At 39.8% G+C, this 20,673-nt stretch overlaps 1 protein-coding gene across 1 annotated transcript; it reads right to left on the minus strand.

Annotated features, from left to right (window-relative positions):
* Positions 1-288: 288 nt before the first annotated feature.
* LOC117302687 (serine/threonine-protein kinase mTOR-like) lies at positions 289-18,616 on the minus strand. Its single transcript, XM_033786679.1, has 16 exons — positions 18,592-18,616; positions 18,318-18,470; positions 18,003-18,137; positions 17,450-17,624; positions 16,374-16,509; positions 8,877-9,027; positions 7,223-7,345; positions 6,863-6,945; positions 5,933-6,005; positions 5,676-5,750; positions 4,544-4,679; positions 4,216-4,281; positions 3,232-3,306; positions 2,486-2,566; positions 2,183-2,288; positions 289-1,551 (listed from the first exon to the last, which is right to left on the minus strand). Exons 2-16 carry the CDS (start codon positions 18,393-18,395, stop codon positions 1,536-1,538), a joined length of 1,509 nt encoding a protein of 502 aa, XP_033642570.1. The 5' UTR covers positions 18,396-18,470; positions 18,592-18,616; the 3' UTR covers positions 289-1,535.
* Positions 18,617-20,673: the final 2,057 nt, after the last annotated feature.

Here is a 20,673-nt window from a genome sequence, read left to right on the forward strand (position 1 = left end):
TTATTAGCATAAATCCTTTCTTGATTACAATTAATGGGGAGAGGTTGATAGTATAAAACAGTGTGAGAAATGGCTCCCTCTGAAGTAATGTAGTTTTCGAGAAAGAAGTAATTTTCCACGAATTTGATTACGAGACCTCAGATTTAGCCTTTGAGGTGTCGAAATCAACCATCTAAAAGCACACAACTTTGTGTGACAAGGGTGTTTTTTTCTTTCATTATTATCTCGCAACTTCGACGACCGATTGAGCTCAAATTTTCACAGGTTTGTTATTGTACATGTACATGTATGCATATGTTTAGATAAACCAAGTGAAAAGACTGGTCTTTGACAATTACCAATAGTGTCCACTGTCTTTAATAATGACACAGCCCCTTTATCATACAATTGCTCAGCACAGAAGTAAATTGCTTATCAACAGATAAAATCTTTTTGTTATTTTTAAAAGAAATATAGACTACATCTGACATCTGTTTCTGTTGCAATGGCTGAAGTTAGCGAGACAAACCAATTTTTTTTTGACATTTGAAGTAACATATATAAAGCCGTACACAATCAATATTATATACATAATTTATGGTAATTTATGCAAATCTCCACATGATTATTCATACATGTTTGCAACATTATTGTAAAACGAAAGTAACATTACTCCACACATTACATGAGTACAAGAATTACACAAACGCAAAGATGTCTTCTTTTGACAATGCCAAAGAAAAAAACCGGGAAAAACCCCCCGAACAAACGCCCCAAATTTTCTTAAGAGACACATCTTCTTAGAGTAAACATATCTAAATTTACTTCCTTAAAATATTTTAAGGAAAACGCCAAGTAACCATTAAAGACCATTTTGTACTTCTGGCATGTCTGGGCGATTGTTGCTGTTTACTAGTTTGATTGTGTAAACATTGGTGGGAGATAAAAAGTTAAACTAACTTTGCGCCTACAATATGTGTGCCATGGTTTTGTGTGCCACAATGTTACGTAGAATTTAATTTGTTCTAAATTCAGAGATTATCTAGATAGACAGATCACTCTGTCTGGAGTGGTATTGAGAACTATGCTTTAATTTGCTCTTCAGAACTTAAACCACCCAAACCCAAAACCCCCCCCTAGATTCTGTATTTTCCCTTTGAAGTATTTGGCACATTTACTTGCAAGTATAAATAGATTGTAGGATGATCTTAAACTCTGTGGGTAGATCTCATAGAGTTATACGCGACCTGGAATGCGCGCAGGCGGCCATTTTGTAAGTTGACAAAACAGGCATCGCACAGCGTGTGTTTGTGCGGCCATTTTTTAAGTTGACAAAACAGCATATCGCGTAGCGTTCAATAAACACAAACTCCAACGTGTACTTTATATTCAAGGTGCATGCAGAATGGCGCGCGGGTCTCCTTGCGGTCCCGTCGCGTTTGTGCAAGAAGCATCACCAGTGCGCCTTCTAGTTCTTATATATAACTCTATGGTAGATCTTCACCAGTTGAAGGCCATCTTTATTGAGCTGGATGCATGTGTGACTGCAGCTCACTTTACCAGAACGGGCACCTGCAGAAAGAAAGACAAGAAAAAATGTCACCGAAACAATAATGGCAATCAGAATAAGGTGTATTGGAATACATTTAATTAAAGGCACTTATGGTAATTATTCAAAATATATTACCATAAAACATACTTGGTAACGAGCAATAGAGAGCTGTTGAATGTATAAAGCATTGTGAAAAACGGCTCCCCCTGAAGTATCGTAGTTTTGTTTAGGAAAGAGGTAATTTCTCAATGGAACATTTGAATCTGAGAAAGACTTCAGGCCTGAAGCCTCTCTGAGGCATCTGAAAGCACACAAATTCGCGCAATAAGGGTGTTTTGGGGGGGATTATTTTCTTGCAACTGCGAAGACCACTTGAGCCCAAATTTGCACAGATTTGTAATTTGATGCATATATTGAGATACACCACGTGAGAATACCGGTCTTTGACAATTACCAAAGGTGTCCAGTGCCTTTAATCCTATCCAAGTGAGGCTGAATGGTCAGACTGGCGTCATGTTGTGTATGATAACCAGTCCCCAGTCAGCACTTGCAAACATCCCATACACAGACTAAAATAACAACAATCTAGGTTTCAGCCTTGAGTGGAGCCTACAATGACCTCTGACCTATGGAGCTACAATGTATACATACCATCCAATGTAGCACTGGCAGAGGTTTTCATGGGATGTAGCCTGCTGTATCAGCAGCTCAACTTGCTTAGCGACGTCCACAGAATCCTTCTGAGCGAAGTCACAACCTGGGGGAATCAAAACAAAATAAGCAAGAAACCATTTACGGTTAGCATAAAACCACTGTAAACAACTTTGAAATGTCAACTACAAAGGCTAGTGGTAAAACCAGGAACAACTTGTTGGGGAGCGGGGGGGGGGGGGCGTGAATATTTTGCTAAAAGACAAAAATGGAAGAGAAAGACAAAAAACAAACACTACGTACCTGTGAGTTTGTCTCGAACTCTGTTGATAATACTGATGGCTTTCTTGTTAAGAGCCTCCGGTTGAACAGCGCCCTCAATGTCTAGTTGAGAAAGTATAATGTATACATTGTATTAATTATATTATTATTATATATTTCTGGTAATCCAGTCCTAGTACACAGGACCTATAGATTAAAACAATTATGGTAAAGTGTCTCGTTGGGCCATGTGGTCCGCCGAAGGCAGTATGGCAGCAGCCGATGAAGATGGGATGCCAGACGGATGCCATCGTTCGGTGGGCCGACCAAAGATGCGCTGGCTGGACAACATCCATCTGCGCCTTGAACACCCAGCAGGGTGGATATGTGCAAATTACAAGTCTTTATTATTAATATTATTATTATTATTATTATCCATGATTGGTCAGGTTGTGATACCACCGAACTAAAAGCAGCAGCACTGGAGAGATGGGCTGTGATGGGAGCAACCAGTGATTCAAGCAGGGTAAAACGCGAGGAGACCACAGGCAAATACCTACATGAGAGAGATCCGGCTCAAGGACACTTGAACCCACACCCAGCTGATCAGAAACACCAGAGCTTGTGTCCGGTAACAAAAATGAGGGCGTAAATCTCACTTTCCAGGGAGCATGTCTCAATTCATGAAAAGTAAGCTATTGCACTCAGCAGTGAAATTAATGTTCCCGGTGTCATGAGGTGAAAATATCTGATGAAGAAAAAATGTTCTGCTTAAACTTTGACCTTACCAGATGATTGCAACGACCCGGCCTCACCCGCCTTCTTCTGTTTGGGCGTGTCTATATTCACATCGTCAAGGAGATCTAAAATGCATGAATCGGGAAAAGCAAGCTTGTGCAATAATGAATGACTAAAAAGAGAACAAAGGAAAGTAGGGTTCTGATTGGCCAATCCTATGAATGTGCTGACCAATCACAGCTTTGGACTCATGCCTTGAAGTCCCAGAAAAACTTGATATGCTTTTAGCCTTTGAGAAAGACTCTGCTAGGGTTGAAGCGTCAGGTCATTAACTATTTGTTTGCTTTTATACCACAGGTCCTTTTGGTTAGTTAGCAGTTTTCAAAAGCTAATTGGTATTTTCTCATGTAAAAATCCTGCTAAAAACGGTAACCAAGTTTCAGCTGCTTCTAGTCATTGATTTTGACAAACTATTCTTTTTATTTATTTGTTGAATCAATCAGAACAATGGATGCAGAGCGATGGATGTTATGCAACAGCTCTGAAGTGAAATATGAAAAAGTGGGCATCTAGTAAAAAACACAATGTTTGTTGAACATGAAAGCATGAAAAGGATGCAGAAAACATTCATCTGATTACTTAATAATCGGTGAAAATATCAAAATAACACCAGGTAGCCTTCTTGGCAGAAAGTTTGTACGACTACCAATGGGAACATTTAGGGACACTAGATGGCAGCAGGCTTGCTAGGTAACTCTTGGTTGTGTCTGAATTGATGAAGGCAATGCCCAGGGGGCAAGGAGGCAATACCCAAAGGGCAAGGATGCAATGTCCAGGGGGCAAGGCTCAGGACCAAGGAGGCAATGTCCAGGGGGGCATGGAAGCAATACCCTGGGGGTGGGGGTGCAATGCCAAGAACCAAGGAGTCAATGCCAAGGGGTCAGGGGCAATGCCCAGACCCAGGGGCAATGCCCAGACCCAGGGGCAAGATGGCATTGCTCAGGGGCACCGAGGCCATTAATACCGACACTCACCTGCATTATTCTGACTTGATGAGAAGGAATCTGATCGTGCCTTGGAACGCTTGGCTTTAGGAGCAGCTGTAAAAAAAGTACAAGAAATGGTTAACTCAGGAGTATTTCAAGTTATTTACCAACTCCCAAACACTTTATTCGTAATAATACCAAGTGTATACAGTGCCCTTTATCATGTTAACAAGCTCAAGGGCACTGAACAAAAGGCACTAGTCAAAAGCTAAGCAAGTAATGGACAACCTAAATTATAACAATAGAAGTAAAAAATTCTTAAAAACATTTGACCTGTTGGTAATACATGTACATGTAATTGGACAAAGTTACTTACTATCCATTAGTCTCCAATTCAGCAGTGGATCATAGACGAATGCCTCCAGTACAGCCATTATACTATCTTTATGCTCTCTCAGCACCTGCATGAGACTAGCACATGTGATCCTGTAGTTCCCATCAATGCCAGTAACCTTTTTAAGAGAAAAAGTAAAATTCAAGTCACTCAATATGGACTGTATAAATTGTTACCTTTTTTTAAGAATACAGTGTTTGCAGAGATGCCAGCAATTGCATCTGGCAATCAGGGAGACTTTGTATAACAATCAAGGAGATATTTAGTTACATTTTCACCCTGCAAATAGTTTGTTTGAATTAATGAGATCAGGTAAGCGATATAGAGCGATCAGAGCCGACTCCAACCGTACTCGCAATAGTTTTTATCCCAGTGCAATAAGGTTACTTTTTAATGATTAATTCTTTTTAATTTGTTTTTGGGGATTTGCAATTTTGTAACTGTTATTGTCTCTCTGCATAATGTGCGCATACCGTTTATTTGCTTGTTATTGTATGCCTATGCGGTTTAAGGGTTTTCTGTATTTTTTGTAATTTTTAATATTTTTAGACTCGCAAGCCGAAGTGAATTTCACTGTATATGTATTTAGATGTGTGACAATAAACAATTGAATTAAATTGAATTGAATTGAATTGAATTTTTACATTTAACATCATAGGGAAAAAGATTCCATAATCGGTGAGTTTTTCAAATTTGTTCACCAGAACACGCCACATAGACCTGGGGTGGATTTCACAAAGGTAGTCCTAACTTAGGACTAGTCCTAGGCAATGCTAAGAGATAGGACCAGTCCTAAGTTAGGATGGGTTACTGGTCCTAACTTAGGACCAGTCCTATCTCTTAGCATTGCCTAGGACTAGTCCTAAGTTAGGACTACCTTTGTGAAATCCACCCCAGGACATTTACACAAGTTCACCTAGCCCAAGGTTACACAATTTTCTGATGGCAGTCTGATGGTTTCGTGAAACAAAAGAAATCCCAGATACGCTCCATTTGGTCCAAGCCAAAGAGACTTCACCCAGTCTGAGGCAAATTACACTGGTTCAAGTTTACCATGAGAACTCCGGATGTGGACTTTAGGGATTTAGCCGAGGACTGACACAAGTCTACTGACCTCCATGGCATTTATGAGCATCCTGGTGAGACGGAACGGAATCTTCTCTGGAAACTTCTCCCTCGTCATGGCAACCTATCAAAACACATCAACAAGTTTTAAAATACATCGCCTGATCTTTTTGCAATTGTGATATTCAGAATATTTCATGTGACTCCATCACAAACGGCCAATAAATCCTTGCAGGGACACGAGTTTCAGTTTCAGACCTTGTCCACATGCATTTTGTATTCTAATATTCAAGAATAACGTCTCACCTCAAAACAATCCCCAAAGTCAATGTGGATGATCTTTCCTGACATACGATCCAACATCAGATTTGACGGATGTCTGAAAAAAATAAAATGAAAAAAATTCCATCAGAAACTTTCTCAGACAAGCCACTTACCATAACAATACAAGTAATAGTCTCCCATCCACAGTCAATGCTGCTTAACCCTTTGGTGCACAAGGCGGTCGCTAGCTAGCGACCACCAAAAACACGTCAAATTGAACTTTGATAAACGGTCATAACTTGAAAAGTTCTTGTACAACACCCATATTCATGTATATCAGCCTCATTCGGTCGTTTAGAGCGGTTTTGAGCTTTCTTTTTTTTGTTTTCACAGGACTCGGGTAAGTACTGAGTATACAGTGCTAACACACATCGGTGTATGGGTAAAAACCAAAATTAATATTCTTTATCCCCGATGGAAATTTAACATCTCTTATATCGTTGCGGTAACCGCTACCAAAACATAGGATTCAAACTGCCTCTGGCTACCGGGCAACCTCGGTAGTCTAGTTGGTAAGACACTGCTCTAGAATTGCAAGGGTCGTGGGTTCGAATCCCACCTGAGTAACATGCCTGTGATATTTTTTCACAGGACTCGGGAAAGTACTGAGTATACAGAGCTAACACACATCGGTGTATGGGTAAAAACCAAAATTAATGTTGAGCTTTCGCTTGATGTGATGTTTAACAAGGGGTGCTATTGAAAGATTTTGAGAAAAAAAACAAGTTGAAGTTAATTTTTTATTTGTTTTAAAGTAATCTGTGCACCAAAGGTTTAACTTGGTACTTATACCACTTGCTCTTCCATTGAGCTACCCGTTTGTTTAACAACAAACACCCAAACACCAATCCATCACTTAGCCAGCTTGCAGAGCTGGCATAAAATAAGTGGACAAAATAATTTGTGACCTACCGATCTCCAAGTCCTAGAATGTAGCCCACCATTGACATGACTGCCAGAGATCGTGTGTAGTTGGTTCGCCTCTCAAACCATACCTGGAGGGAAAATCAACAGAGTCAACAACTAAATCAGCATCTTTATTCAGGTACTTTATTCACGGAGGCAACAACTGCAATTGTTTCCATGCCCCGTGGTTATTGCATTGGTGTCCTTGAAATGCTGCAGTAGAAATGTATAATTTCCATAATTATAGGGTTCCCTTTACCAAGGAGATAATGCTTTGGTGTCCTTGCACTCAGGCCCGTTTATTGGAGAGGCAGCTGGGCTAAGCTCATACTGTTATACTAGTAAACCCTACTCATAGACACTTACCTCTGAGCTTGGACTCTTGAGCCAAAGCAGCTTAGCCAAGTCATCTCCTTGAGTGTGTTCCAAAGCATGCTCAAATACCTCTACCTTCTGCATTAAGGTCAGATGCTCATAGTCTGGCGCCATCTAGTGTCAGAAAATAAACAACTATCCTCATTAAAAGTCTGTGAGTCGTATTTGTTTTGAAACTCACTTCAGATGATGTTGAATTGTTAACCACTGGTTCTTCTCATAACCAACACTACCCAAAAGAGATTTACACATGGTGCTGCCACAAACCTTACCTAGTTATACTCCCCGACACCATACAAAGTTTCACATCCTATTCAGATTATCTTACATAAACAATAGTTAAAGGCAGTGGACACTATTGGTAATTACTCAAAATAAGTTTTAGCATAAAACTTTTCTTGGTGACAAGTAATAGGGAGAGGTTGATAGTATAAAACATTGTGAGAAACGGCTCCCTCTAAAGTGCCATAGTTTTCGAGAAAGAAGTAATTTTCTACGAATTTGATTTAGGACTTAAGGTCTCGAAAATCGACCATCTAAACGTACACAACTTCGTGTGACAAGGGTGTTTTTTTTTCTTTCATTATTATCTCGCAACTTTGATGACCGATTTAGCTCAAATTTTCACAGGTTAGTTATTTTTATGCATATGTTGAGAAACACCAACTGTGAAGGCTAGTCTTTGACAATTACCAAAAGTGTCCACTGCCTTTAATTACATAACAAGAATGCTGAACAAAAAGCTTGTTAAATAGAAAAACGGAAACTACTGTTAATTGGCCAGAAACGCCTCATACAAAACATGGTGCACCCCTTTGTCCCCCCTAACTTTTTACCCTAGTTTTGGTGCTGGCTGTAAGCGCAGAACTCTGTAGTAAGCATTGCCCTTAAAGTCACCTGGAAGTGGTATTTTTTCAAAATAAAGCTTTTGTCACTAATATATGTGTTTTGATGAGTGGAATGTGAATAAACAGTTAACTAAGGTTTTAAAAAATCAGTTCTTATGTTATTTACAAATTTGAGAGTAGACCCGACCCGAGAGGGCGCTGTTCGTGACGTCAATCGAGGCAGACTTTGCCTGTAATGCGTAGAGTAAACACAATTGCAAAGTACATGTACGGACCAAGTCGTGAGTTTGTACGTTAAAAAAAAACCCCAAAAAATTGTTTTTTTCCGGCAATGCCGACCAGGTGTATTGCTGCTGAATGCAGAAAAACACTTTTTGAAATGTACCAACTCACGACTTGGACGTACATGTACTTTGCACGTGTGTTTAATATACGCATTGCAGGCAAAGTCTGCCTCGATTGACGTCACAAAAGGGGTAGGCGGAGTCAGCCCCCCAAACAACTTTATATATTTTTTAAACATATAAATCATGACAAACAATTACTAAAAAAATTGTTTTATTGTTCGTAAGCATATTCTCTTATGTTTGAAAGAAAACAGATTCTATTTCCATGTGATTTTAAACTAGGCCCTGGGTTTGATTTTACAAAGATAGTCCTAACTGGGAGTTATTAAAAACTTAAGGCTAGTCCTAAGTTAGGACAACCTCCATGGGACGAGTAACTCGTCCCAACCCGAGAAGAAGACCAGTGGCTTAATTCGTTGTGAAATCCACCCCTGGTTTATTCCAACCTACCCTAAGCATGATTCTGTGCTCGATGTTGAGCAAGATCTTCTTTTTCTTATCTCGATAATCTCTGATGAGGGTATGAAGAGTGTCACAGTGACGCAGCCAGCCAATTAAACCAGAGTTTGTCGACAGTGGGATGATGGAGTAACGTTGGATGCTAAATGAAAACAAAAACAAATCATAGTGGTTATGTGCTTTTTCCATAAAAATAAAAAAAACAGCAGGTCTGGAACTTCTCTCTTGAAGGGGCTAGGCAATTTTCTTTTGCTGAAACAAAGGATTTGAACTTGCCTATAGCTATCAGGCAATCTTGGTAGTCTTTGTTTGTTTGTTTTATTTCCATAAAGTTGGTAGTTGGGGTGTCGTGGCCGAGCGGTTAAGAGCACCGAACTCAAGCTCTGGTGCTTCTGTGCAGCAGAGTGCGAGTTCGAATCCCGGTCGTGACACTTGTGTCCTTAAGCAAGATACTTTACTATAATTGCTTCTCTCCACCCAGGGGTAAATGGGTACCTGTGAGGGCAGAGATGGTTCTTGTGATTGATTTAGCCGAGTAGCGCATATTAATGTTGCACAGGCTGCATACTCCCCACCAGGGAGCTGAGATGGTTTAAGGAGTGATTTAAAGCCCAGTGACCAGGGGTAATAATGTGAAGAGCTTTGGGACTCCCTTCAGTGTGAAAAGGGCTATATAAAAATGGGTTATTTTTATTATTATTATTAGTTGGTAAGACACTGCTCTAGAATTGCAAAGGGTCGTGGGTTCGAGTCTCATCCAAGTATTATATGTGTGTGATTTTGTTTACAGGACTCCAGAAAGTATTGAGTATACATTTTTAAAAAAAAATTTTTTAATTTTTATTTTTTTTATGCAAGTCGCCTGACACACAAGGCCTGAAGGCCACTTCAAGGTGTGGGCTACAATTATTTTTTTCCAGAGGCCGTTGCCACCTACTCCTAGGGCTGAAACAGGGTTACCCCTTTCACAGTGCACACGAATGTAGGCTTGGGTATCATCAATTCGAAACCTGGCCGGTAGAGCAGAAAGCACTACCTCCCCAATCAATGTGCTATCAAACATTGATGTACATAACATATAAGGTTAAAACTAAAATTATTATATAGCATTTTTGATGTAAAAAAATTGGATAAAGAGTGTTCATTTGCTATTAAATATAGTTGTGGTATGTTGTTGCGTTGGTTTGGAGTTGAATTCAACTCCGACCATAAGGGAAAAACTTTCGGTAGAAATTGGGGGTGGGGCAAAGAAAGTAACTGCAGGGCAATTGCCCCATCAGCTCAAATACTTTAAATGGAATGGGGGGGGGGGGGGGGGGAGATAGGATGGTAGATGGACCAGCAAACATGCTGTCATGCATTTCTTATAACTTGAACAATCATTGAATTATCTGATAAATTCAGGAAGTTTTTGGATCAAAAATATTTCCTGTAAGAAGCGTTGAACCAGTGGAAATCTTTAAAGGACATATTTCCTATTTTTGGATCTCTTCTCCGGAATATTTTTGCAGCTTTGAAAAAACCCTGTTAGACCTTAGAGCCCCTCTTTAACTGGAACCCATAATCTTCATTGACAAACCACACATGTTTATGCTTGGGACCATTTATAAACCTCAACAGCTCTAATAAACTCAAGACAAAACAGTTACTTTCAAATCTCTTATTCTACGAGAGTTTCAAACCTGACCGAAAACACTTTCCTGTTTACATTTTCTCCGACTTTAAAACAACTATTTTTGGAAACAGCATAAATCATGGTGATAAACTGCGCACACTAGACGGGCTGGTTGACTGAATTTTGGTTTGTCCACAAAGTAGGTCAAAACACAAACAGACGACTGTGATTTTTTTTTTTTCACAGAACCCCGATCCCCAAGCATACAGTGTTTACACACATCGGAGTACGGGTAAAAACAAATTATATTCTTTATCCTCGTTGCAAATTTACATCTACTAAATTGTTGCAGTACCTACTGCTAAAATAAAGGAGTCGAACTGTGTCTAGCTACCGGGCAATCTTGGTGGTCTACTTTGTAAGATATCTGCTCTAGATTGGCAAAGGTTGTGGGTTCGAAACCCACCCGATCCATGTGGATGGTAATTTTAGGACACCGTACAGTATTGCGTGGTAAGAATTAAACAGGTTTACGTCTAGACTCAAATGATTAAAACGTAACAGATTGCACAGCAATCCACCATGGACAGTGCTATGTCCAATTACTCCCTTGACAAATAGTTTCCCGTCAAACACCCTAAGATCTGCTCTAGATTGGCAAAGGTTGTGGGTTCGAAACCCACCCGAGTAATATTCCAGTGATTTATTTTCAACAGAAGTCTGGAGTACACAGTGTTTACACACAACAGTGTAAGGGTTACCCCAATTAATATTCTTTATCCCCGATGCAAATTTAACATCTATTAAAACAATAAGTCAGCTCGAAACATAGAAATGTGGATGGTAATTTTAGGACACCGTACAGTCTTGCGTGGTAAGAATTAAACAGGTTTACGTCTAGACTCAAATGATTAAAACGTAACAGATTGCACAGCAATCCACCATGCACAGTGCTATGTCCAATTACTCCCTTGACAAATAGTTTCCCGTCAAACACCCTAAGATCTGCTCTAGATTGGCAAAGGTTGTGGGTTCGAAACCCACCCGATCCATGTGGATGGTAATTTTAGGACACCGTACAGTATTGCGTGGTAAGAATTAAACAGGTTTACGTCTAGACTCAAATGATTAAAACGTAACAGATTGCACAGCAATCCACCATGGACAGTGCTATGTCCAATTACTCCCTTGACAAATAGTTTCCCGTCAAACACCCTAAGATCTGCTCTAGATTGGCAAAGGTTGTGGGTTCGAAACCCACCCGATCCATGTGGATGGTAATTTTAGGACACCGTACAGTATTGCGTGGTAAGAATTAAACAGGTTTACGTCTAGACTCAAATGATTAAAACGTAACAGATTGCACAGCAATCCACCATGGACAGTGCTATGTCCAATTACTCCCTTGACAAATAGTTTCCCGTCAAACACCCTAAGATCTGCTCTAGATTGGCAAAGGTTGTGGGTTCGAAACCCACCCGATCCATGTGGATGGTAATTTTAGGACACCGTACAGTATTGCGTGGTAAGAATTAAACAGGTTTACGTCTAGACTCAAATGATTAAAACGTAACAGATTGCACAGCAATCCACCATGGACAGTGCTATGTCCAATTACTCCCTTGACAAATAGTTTCCCGTCAAACACCCTAAGATCTGCTCTAGATTGGCAAAGGTTGTGGGTTCGAAACCCACCCGATCCATGTGGATGGTAATTTTAGGACACCGTACAGTATTGCGTGGTAAGAATTAAACAGGTTTACGTCTAGACTCAAATGATTAAAACGTAACAGATTGCACAGCAATCCACCATGGACAGTGCTATGTCCAATTACTCCCTTGACAAATAGTTTCCCGTCAAACACCCTAAGATCTGCTCTAGATTGGCAAAGGTTGTGGGTTCGAAACCCACCCGATCCATGTGGATGGTAATTTTAGGACACCGTACAGTATTGCGTGGTAAGAATTAAACAGGTTTACGTCTAGACTCAAATGATTAAAACGTAACAGATTGCACAGCAATCCACCATGGACAGTGCTATGTCCAATTACTCCCTTGACAAATAGTTTCCCGTCAAACACCCTAAGATCTGCTCTAGATTGGCAAAGGTTGTGGGTTCGAAACCCACCCGAGTAATATTCCAGTGATTTATTTTCAACAGAAGTCTGGAGTACACAGTGTTTACACACAACAGTGTAAGGGTTACCCCAATTAATATTCTTTATCTCCGATGCAAATTTAACATCTATTAAAACAATAAGTCAGCTCGAAACATAGAAATGTGGATGGTAATTTTAGGACACCGTACAGTATTGCGCGGTAAGAATTAAACAGGTTTACGTCTAGACTCAAATGATTAAAACGTAACAGATTGCACAGCAATCCACCATGGACAGTGCTATGTCCAATTACTCCCTTGACAAATAGTTTCCCGTCAAACACCCTAAGATCTGGAATTAAAAGTCAACAGGTTTCCCAGTCCGGGCAAACCTCAACCCATGTCCAACTAAAAATAAATCAAAGTCACTGGTTAACTTAAAGGCACTGGCCACTGGACACTATTGGTAACTACTCAAAATAATTGTTAGCGTAAAACCTTACTTGGTATTAAATGAGTTGGATAGTATAAAACTTTGTGAGAAACGGCTCCCTCTCAAGTAACATAGTTTTTGAGAAGAGGTAATTTCACACTCGAATAATAAAAGACTTCAGCTGAAGTCTTTTATTATGTATCTACAAGCACAAACCTTTCTGCAACAAGGGTGTTTTTCTTTAATTATTCTCTTGCAACTTTGATAACCAACTGAGTTCAAGTTTTCACAGGTTTGTTATTCGATGCATACATTTTGTTGGGATACACCAAGTGAGAATACTGGTCTTTGACAATAACCAAAGGTGTCCAGTGCCTTTAAGGAGACACAACAACAAATTTCTGTGAATTTCACTGACAATCGCCAGTTTTAAAATTACAACAAAATTTGATGATGATTTCAAGACTTGGGCTGGAAGGAAGTCCACTTTAAAATGAATTTCGCAAATGATCGGAAAATAGAGACACAACAACAACAACAACAACAACAGCAAATTTCACTGTGGTTAAAAGTTAAAGCCTCTTTAAATACTCAGCAATTGATAGTTTTGAAAGGGGTTCTCAGAACGGAAAATCTCAATCAATTACCCTGATAGTTGGTAGAGTCACATGTAGGTAGGAGGAAGTTCACAACCAATGCCAGTAAATGCTGGCGTACATACACCTGACATAAGTTACGACTACAAATTATACTCTATTTCTTTGATAGGTACAGGAAAGTGGTTAAAGGGAGTACCAGATAACAAGATTACCAGTCTAAAATCAGGCTTTGAATTTCGTCTTTGAGAGGGCCAGTTTAATTTTGCAAAGGGCACCTCAATTGAAAAATCCAAAGGAAACCTGTTAACAAGGGTGCTTGCAATGAACCAGAAACACCGGGTTAACCCTTACTCTTCCTCGATAAGTGTTCTGGTTTCTTTTACGGCCATTACCGATCCTACCCCTTAATGTCCCATCCGAAAAACGAAGTATTTAAAGTCAAGTACTTTTCTAAAGGACACAAGTACCACAAGCAGGACTCGAACCCACACTCTGCTGATCAGAGACACCAGCAGAGTTTGAGTGCTTTGCCACTCGGCCACAACACGCCATGATTGAAAAAATAATATAAACCATCTGCAAGTTGGTGATATAAAGCGTATTCAGAATAGAAAGGCCTGATCAATATCACTTATTTTGTCAAGATATCTGGACAAAAATAAAAATCAATCTTAAATAGTGTTCTTGATGGGCTCTTAATTAATTCCATGGTTTTGTTCAGGAACTTGAGTTGATACCAATTTTAGAAAAACCTGCTGTCGCTGGCCTGAAGAAGTTTTCTGAACGTTCATAAATGGCTACAAGAAATTGAGTCACAAATTAAACACCAAGAAACTTGTTATTGCCAAAATAACTTCAAGATTCCATATCCGAAAAAGGGTCAACAAGAGCTGGCCAGAACTCAGGATATATGGCAAAACTACCTGATACCTGAAGTCCCTCTGGGAAGTTTGCTGGCGGCAAAATCTCAAACCGCTTTGGTGATAGGTACAGGAAGGTATATTGAAAAACAAAGTCTTAAAATAGTCGGCCATCTGCCTCTGGAGATGAAGTCAATGCCTTGTTTGTTTTGTCAAGGAATACATTGGAGAGAAAGTGGGTTAGATGATAGGGGTTATAGTGTAGGGTGTAAGGACCTAGGGACACTGGGATTTGCTCCCTCCTAAATATGAAATCTACAAGGACTGACGCAATCTTGTTTTACTAAATTTTCCAGCACCTTACTTGCCTGAGTCACCGCCTTGAACAATGTACTTCAAAGGCAAAGTACAAGGTTGATGATCCCAAAAATCGATTTGTTTTATTTTTAACCTAAAGTTCACTGATCGTTTTAACAAGAGTCCTCGTTTGGTTGGAAGTTTACAAAGAAGCCAAGGAACTTGCAGGGTAACCGTGTGTCGTGGATGATCGGTTAAGAGCATCGGACACAAGCTCTGGTGTTTATAATCAGCAGAGTGTGGGTTTGAGTCCCGACCATGACATTTGTGTCCTTGAGCAAGACATTTTACAATTATTGCACTGTTCTTAGGATTGGTACTGCATGTAAAAGAACCAAGAAATTTGCTAAACAGCAATTTCTGCTGAACAGCTTTACAAAATTGGTATCTGGTATTGATACTCTGTTTTCAAAGCTGACAAAGGCAGACACAGACTTCAACTTCGCTCAGAATTTTTGCCATGTTCTATTCTTACAGTTAGACCACAAATCAGTCTTAAATCAATCTTCACTCCTATGTAAGTAAAATGTGATGTCACAACACAAATCATCATGTGATGGAACCACATCTAGATCTAAATCTTATCTCTTTTTGAAATCAAGTTTAGGATTGGGCAAGGTATTATTGTAATCAACCCCAGCTTTGGCGACCCACTGCAAAACAGTCTAATCTAAGAGATCACAATTTCGACTTCCTATTACGAGAGTTTCAGCAATAAGTGGAAAAGGAACTCTGATTTCCTTTTGGATTGATGTTAAGGGAAGTATCAAGTTATATTTGCCTGGTTTGTCAGAACAGCCCTCGCTGTTTGGTATTGGGGAACGAGGGTTGGGGGGTGAAGGGTGGGGGTAGGTTATGTTAACCCCTTCAAAGAATGAGTGCCTACCTCGGTGGGAAGTTGAATTTGAGATTACAACATGAAAAGTTTGCCCACAGGGGGCACACATAAGTGTATGGGTAAAAAAACAAAATTAATACACAGGGGGCATGTTCTAAAATGTGGGTTGCTTGTTCTTTGTCTGTATATGCATTTTTGTTTTTTTTTTGTGGGGGGGGGTCAAATGGGGAGGGGGGTAGAGGTGTGAATAAGGCCTTTTAACAGCAACCCCTGTGGGACAAAAAATGGTGTGCAAGATAACGATATCAATTTTATGCTCGAACTGCAGGGCATGTTGATGAGTTAACTCTCGCTCTTGAAGTAATAAGGGGCACTTCTATGAGGAAAATGTAAGTTTGTATTGGAACTTTGCAGAGGGCACAGGGCGTCATGGCAATGGGCAATGGGAGACTTTTGAGATGCTGGCGGCAACAGACATAACGGTCCTTTTTTGTGGCTTTGAGCGGGAGCGCGCATGCTCATTATTGCATGCGTAGGTCTGAGCACCCTCACCACTGGTGAGAACTGTGAAAAAGAACTGTCCAAAAGTCTACATACTGTTGGTCCCATGGGTTATCTCGAGGCCTGGTGACTCAAGGTTAGTTTCTGTATTTGGGGTTAGGTTTTAAGACTTTTCTCCTAACTTACTTGAGATGCCTTCTGAATGTATCTGGGTTGTTAGCGAGGAGGGTGTTGACCAAACCAAACAATTGCATCACTCTTTCGTCCTGTCTTAGATCTTCATGTCCCTTCAATAGATACATGTATTCTGCTCCATCACTCCCTAAAGCGAAAAAAAAAAATTAAAAATCAAAGTCACATTTTTTGGATAATGACCAGGTTCTATATAGGATTTGAGGCATTGCATGGTGAGGTATCAATATATATTTGGTTTGCGGTAACACCATATGTGTATCTACTTGCCAGGTAGAATTTGTTCTTAGAGAACTGTCTTGCTTAATTCTACTACCGCGGAGTAGATTATTAGGGTGTTCGGGAGACTTCTAGTAATTAAACCAAGAAACCCTCAAAAGTAACTGCACTCTGAGAAGTAGATGTTACAGAAGTTTTAGAAGTGGTAGGGAAACCCCAACTGGGGAAAAGCTAGACAATCAGGGCCCAATTTCATCGCTGATGCTACTCGGGCTGAACTCCGCTCCAGACCTTGTGACCACTGTGGTTTTTTTTTCAATATTGGAAATTCCTCTGCAAGCACAAAAGATTGCTAAGCCATGTAAGCACAGAAAAGTATTGCTTAACAGAAATAGGTTACCAGCCAAAACAGCATTAAGATATTATTGTTTGTAACTGGTGCCCCACTAAATGTTTGCTTAGCAAAGAAGTTTGTCTAGCAGTATTTTCTGCTTAACAGCTTCATGAACGTGGCCCCAGGTTTTTAGTGGGAGGGTCTTGAAATGTAGTTTCCTCAACTTTGACAGCACTTCAGATGGATTTATTTCTCTGGAGAATCTGTTCTGGTATGAACTTTAAAATCGGCGAGCTTTCAGATTGAATTTCCAGTACTTGTCCTTTATAACACCTTGTAAACCCATAATAAGGTGCAACTAAATTGGGTCTCAGAATTCATCACTACAATAACTTTGTATATACTCAGCGCCTTGAGTACCTTGTTTGGTAGATACATATAAGACTTTGATATTATTATTTTTATTATTATCTTAAATATGAATCAGGTAAATATAGAGATAAGCAGATGAACATACCAAAGATACTTAGCTTGCGAGGGCGCTGTTTAGAGGTGATAACTTGTAGTGATGATTGAACACGTTGGATGCGTACGATTGGTCGATTTGGGTTGTACGTCCCTGGGACGGCCAGTTCAAGGTCTCGACACATCAGGAGTTTGGGAGATACAAGCTGCAGCTCTAGCTGAGTTAACTACAAGAAAAAGAAAAAAAATTGAAAATAAATTGTTGACAATTCCAAAGATTATATCAATTTGTAAACCAACAATTTTTTTTGACAATAATTTCTGAGATCATGTGATAAGCCATTTGCCAGTTAGATTTGAATAATGCCAGACAATATTTTGCTTAGTCACAAGTTACTGTTTACAATTGAATTCCTCAGACGATAGAAGACAGTTGCTATGTCAAATGGCTCGGGGCAAGCTTTTGTATAGCAACCTCCAGATGAGCACACTATGGTACCACTGTGCCGTCCGCATTCTTTCAGAATGGTGTATGGGTGTTCACCATCTCTTACGTAACTTCGCAAAAGCTTTGAAAGATCATCTTAATTTAGACTGAGACTTACCTGAGGGAGTTGTTTTGATATGCGTCTAAACACGTGGTAGTACAGGTCCCAGGCTTGCGTCAGGTCTTTGACATTGCGGGAGCGTGTGTACTTCCGGCACCATTCCTGCGCTTCCATTAAATCACGACCATACGCCTGTATGAAAGAAATTGATCTGATAAGGTTTGGATTCCCTAAAGCCTGGTTCATACTTTCTGCGAATGCCAATGCAGTACAAGTTTTGATGGCACAAATTGGCAATGAATAATTCGCATCAGTTGAAATCTCAACTCCTGCGAAAATTTTTGAGAAGGTGGTTTGAGGCAGAATAAATACCTGATTGAATGAGGTTTCCTTCATGGTTTGAGGTCCGCGTTCCATCATAGCATGAAGAGGTTCCAGAACCCCAAACATTCCCTTCACGTTCCTCTCCCCGAAGTAGAGTCGTGAGGCTTCCTCAAGACCCTCGTGCCACAACTCATGCCAGAGGATTGCTACTCGAATCAGCTCCTCACTGACCTGAAACAAAAGCAAGATTTAAACAGTCAAACTGAGGTACTAAATGTGAGGTTTATTCCTCTAGACCCTCGTGCCACAACTCATGCCAGAGGATTGCTACTCGAATCAGCTCCTCACTGACCTGAAACAAAAGCAAGATACAGAGAGTCAAACTGAAGTACTTATGTGAGGCTTATTCCTTTAAACCCTCAAACCGGATGAAGATGCAATGGAAGAAGAATTTAAAGCAGAGTTACAATGTACATTAAGGGGCCATTCAGAAAAGTCAATGTTTAAAAATTGTGATTTTTTTTCTCACAATTTTTTTTTGTGGGCGGGTAAAAAGACATTTAAAATCTAAAAATTCAAACTGAGTTTTTATTAAAGTCAAATCATAAGTAGACAAATTATATAAGCTGGCAAGATTGAAATTAACTGATGTAAGAGACAGTTGATCTAACATATGTGGTTTATTTGAGGCATTACTCTGTCCTTCAGTGCTAACACTACACGTGTATCATAAAATTTGGGGTGGGTGGGGGGGTCAAAACAATTTGCGAAACAAAATTGAAATATTACTACATTGACTTTACTGAATGGCCCCTTACACGTATCACTGTGAAGCTTACTTTTTCGAACCCTCAAACCAATCACAGATACCACTGTGACACCTTTACCCCCAAATTCTTTCTTTTATTTCCTTACGTCTTTTTTATACCCTTTCTTCAAGAATACCTCACCACGATTCTTTAGAAATGAGACACAAGAATACATACCATCATAGCTTGCTGTACCAGCGTGTTGCTGTGATCACACATGTTCTTCAGCACCTTATTTGCAGCATTGTGTCGAGCCGTACTCTGCGATTTGGAGGCCACGGTCAATGGGTAAATCAAAGCCTGTGAAACACATAATAAAAAAACAGTTTTACCCCCTTTTAACCACAGATAAAAATAGTAAACTCAGCCAGAAATGTATACAGGGCTTGATTTCACTAAGAGGCAACGAGTTTGATCTTAGGTCGGTATCAAAATTGCTAAGCAAAGTGTGAAATATCACAATACTAATTACTGCAAAAATCTTATACAATGAATCTTACTAATTTATTTTTATAAAACTCTGTTTTTTAAACACAATTCCAGCCTTTGGCTGCGAAGTTTGAACGTTTTTATTGTACCAAATATAATAATGTTTTGTGAAACTGAGTCTTGGAATTCTTCTTAAAGCCTGAATGCGAATGCAACGTGAATTTGATGTAAAAACTCTGTTCTCGCAGCCATATTCGCAAGAGAGTTGAGCACAACTCAACCCCTGCGAACAATTCGTTGTGAATATGTGACGTAAACATTCGTATCGCATTCGCATTGAACCAGGTTTAAGGCTTCTGGAAAATTGAAGACTGGAGCAAATGTTTTTGTCTAAATATGAACTTCGTCCTTTCCTCTACTGCCTCCCTACACGCTTTCTAAATTTCCCTCGCCTCTTACCTGTGGATGTTGTTTTCCGATGTCCATCAGTAGCTGATGAATCAACCGACCCACTAGTTGTCTTGGTGTGTCTATTCTCGCAATGAGTTGTGGAATAACCTGAATAATGACAAATAAAAAATGGTATTACTTTATATACATGTAATAGTATAATAATAATATCAAAGTCTTATATTGCGCACGTATACCAAACAAGGTGCTCAAGGCGCTGAGTATGCGTTCAAACTTTCAGAAAGTGACGAATTGTTAGACCCAATTATGTAGCACCTTATAAGGGTTTACAAGGTGCTACAGTGCATACAGCAGCCACAGAGCAGGGTAAATAGAAAGGTTGCCAACATAAGGCTAGATTGCTCCGCTGGTAGAGCACCGGCACGTTAAAGCGGAGGTTGCTGGTTCAAATCCCGTTCTAGTCCTTTGTTTTTTGTCCACCCCAAATCACTTATGTTTCAGAGTAAAAGTTGCATCTCCTTAAAGGTGATCCCCCTGCTGTCGCTTCCCATGCTGCATTGTAAGCTTGGGTGTGATCCCTGTCTATACAACCGTTACAGTTTAAATGGCTTCTGCCCGGCACCCCCAACAAAGACATTGACAAAATAGGGGACCGCCATCATAGGGGTAGATAGCTCTGGTATAGCGATGTTCAAATCCCGCTTTAGTGGATTTTTTTTATGTAACGTAAATCCTCTATGAAATATTTCTCGAAA

This window comes from Asterias rubens, chromosome 18 (genome assembly GCF_902459465.1).
Source record: "Asterias rubens chromosome 18, eAstRub1.3, whole genome shotgun sequence".
In the NCBI taxonomy this organism is placed as follows: Eukaryota; Metazoa; Echinodermata; class Asteroidea; order Forcipulatida; family Asteriidae; genus Asterias; species Asterias rubens.